The sequence below is a fragment of the Suricata suricatta genome, chromosome 3, assembly GCF_006229205.1.
Source record: "Suricata suricatta isolate VVHF042 chromosome 3, meerkat_22Aug2017_6uvM2_HiC, whole genome shotgun sequence".
In the NCBI taxonomy this organism is placed as follows: Eukaryota; Metazoa; Chordata; class Mammalia; order Carnivora; family Herpestidae; genus Suricata; species Suricata suricatta.
In genome coordinates this window covers 138,096,988-138,099,855 of record NC_043702.1, presented here as the reverse complement: position 1 = coordinate 138,099,855, position 2,868 = coordinate 138,096,988, and the positions used below count along the sequence as shown (strand labels likewise).

The following is a 2,868-nucleotide window of genomic DNA, read 5'->3' as shown; positions in this document are numbered from 1 at the left end:
TCTGACTAGTCTCCTAGGATTAATAACTATATTAAAAACATGAAACTCATCATGGTAGAATTTTAGGCAGCATGATGAAGTTTAGTGAAGAATTTCTTAATTGCAGAGAGTGGTTTTTTGACAAGAGTCTCTTAAATCACACTTGATTACCTGCTTGCCCTAAGATTTGCTTATTAGCATTACGTTCTATTGAGTTTGTTAGAAGTGAGGCAATTAAGTTTTTGAGAAGCAAAGACCCTGGTATGCCAGGTAATGAAATTTAAAACTCAGAATCAGTGATCTCAAAGTTGTGTCAAATCTGTTTCTTTTGACTAATTTAATCTGAATAAGGTTAAACAGTAACTCAAGTTAATGGAAGTAAACTTTATGTGTTTTATAATTTAGATGACTGTTATTTCAGTTTTGAAATATACTTGGTTTAATGGTAGGATTCATCTTGCCTTAAATCTTTACTATTGCTTTTAACTGAGATTTGTGAATAAGATTTATGAAATGTAAAAGTTCAGGTTAATTACTTGCTACCCAATCATTTCTTCTTCCATATTATTTAGTTTATCCTGTTAGGCAAATGATGTGTGGGTACTTGATGTTTAAAAATTGTCTAAATTAACTATTTTGTGTTTAAAAACATGCTGTTTTTGAGATGGAATATGTATTTTGATGTCTATCTAGCTCATTTCCAGGCCAATGGTAATTGATTTTTGATGAGGTTAAGAGACGTTTTAGATAGTATAGACCTTCTTTGTACCAGGTTGAATATTTTTCCAGTATGAAGAAAACAGTACTTGTTTAAAACGAAATTTAAAAACGAAAACAGAAAATTTAGAGAAAGTATTGCTGTTTTGCGTGGTGTGTGTGTGCATGTGTGTGTTTGTATAATTTTATTTTATTTTAGAGAGAGAGTGTGTGTGAAGCGGGGGAGAGAGGCAGAGGGAGAGAGAGAGAATTTTGAGCAGGCTCCATGCTTGGTGCCGAGCCTGACACAGGGTTCGATTCCACCGCCCTGGGATCCTGACCTGAGCCGAAATCAAGAATCAGACGCTCACCCGACTAAGCCACCCAAGTGTCCCAGCTGCTTTATATTTTTAAATCTACTGTTATTATTTAATTTCAGACAGTTAATCATATTGGTTGGAACATATATTTGTTTGCCTTTGCATGACAGTTTTGAGCACTTTAATGGGAAAAGATGATTTGTTATTCAGATATCTGAACCTACATAGTTTCACTATGAGATATACATTTAATTTTCCTTTCTTCTTTAGATAATCGTGTGGAAGAGATACAGTGACTTTAAGAAACTACACAAAGAACTATGGCAAATTCACAAAAACTTATTCCGACATTCAGAATTGTTTCCTCCATTTGCTAAAGGAATAGTGTTTGGTAAGTGATGGTTTGGAAATTGTGACTTTAAGAAGTGATGATTGGCTAATCATGTGTGTACGCTGAACCCTGAAATACTGTACTGGGAAGTCAAAAGCCCTTTATAAAGATCATTCACATCATGCAGCAAGCACTTGAAGTTATTTTTTCATGTTCATGGTATAGGTTGGCTAACTCTGAATGCATTTACTCTTCCCTTTTGTGAAACAACCCATACCAACAACTCCCAAATAAAAACAAACAAACATGTGAGACCATAAGAGATGATATTGAATTGCTCTTATAGTTCTGAAATTTGGGGATTTTGAAAAGTTTTTGCTTTGTATATTTTTCCTTTTTCTTTCTTTCTTTTTTTAGATGTTTTATTTATTTTTGAGACAGAGAGAGACAGAGCATGAGAGGGGGAGGGGCAGAGAGAGAGCAAGACACAGAATTCGAAGCAGGCTCTAGGCTCTGAGCTGTCAAGACAGAGCCCGACGTGGGGCTCGGACCCACGAATATGGGATCATGACCTGAGCCGAAGTTGGAGGCTTAACTGCTTGACCCACCTAGGCGCCCCAACTTTGTATATTTTTTCTAATGCCTTCCTTGTAACGTGAATGGTTGTGGTTTGAGGCACCCAGCCAGGCCAGATGCGGACATTTTGGGATGGTGCTCTGGGTATGTTACTGATGGAGTAACACCTGTTAGATTCTGGCTTTGCAAAATGTTAACAGAAAACTGAGGCACAGAGAGTCCCAGTACTCTACCCCTGCTTGCTCTGCTGCCGGTGGTGTGTGTGGGAGAGATAACTTCGTGGCGCTCACGCTCTAGCAGATTCCGTTGCCAGTTCCTGCCTGTGGTTCCTTGCCTTCTGCTCTCGACATGCTGACCCCCCAGTAGAGACTTTCCTGCTTATCAGTCCCAGCCTGTAGCTTCTTGTCCATCAGCGTTGGCCTTCCTGCTATGGGACAGCTCTAGCTGGGGGAACCCGGCTAGCTTTTCTCCTTCAATGTGCTGCAGCCACACCATCTCCAGTGAGGTGTGAACTCCAGCGTGGGATGGAGATGCTCCTTCCAGCTACTGCCTCTGGTTCTCTCCTTCAGCCCTAGGGTACTCCTTAGAGTTCTCTGTTCTTCCCTCTTAGCAGTCAATCCTGTGCAAATAGTTAATAATTCTTTGTAAGACTTTCTGTATTCAAATTGCTGTGCAGAGTCCCTTTTCAGGGTGGACCCTGGCTGCCGCAGAGGCCAATTTCTGGGCAGTAGATATGCTCACTGCAAGTCGCTTCTGTGATCTCTCAGCAGATGGAGTTAGGAAACATCATGCATTTATGCACATTGCATACGTTGTACATACTTCATGCATCAGCACATCTGCATACATATGTGTATGAGTGATATGCATGTACATATTTTATAATTGTTGATAATAGTTTTTACCAAAAAAATTAAAAAAGATTTAAAAAAAATATTTATTTTGAGAGAGAGAGAGAGAGAGAGA

At 39.1% G+C, this 2,868-nt stretch overlaps 1 protein-coding gene across 5 annotated transcripts in view; it reads left to right on the top strand.

Annotated features, from left to right (window-relative positions):
* Positions 1-2,868, top strand: part of RPS6KC1 (ribosomal protein S6 kinase C1) — a 175,568-nt gene that overhangs the window by 15,302 nt on the left and 157,398 nt on the right. For all 5 annotated transcript variants that reach the window (XM_029935284.1, XM_029935283.1, XM_029935289.1 and 2 more), the window contains exon 3: positions 1,266-1,386. In XM_029935284.1, coding sequence (XP_029791144.1) covers positions 1,266-1,386 — 121 coding nt within the window. The remainder of the gene's footprint in view (positions 1-1,265; positions 1,387-2,868) is intronic.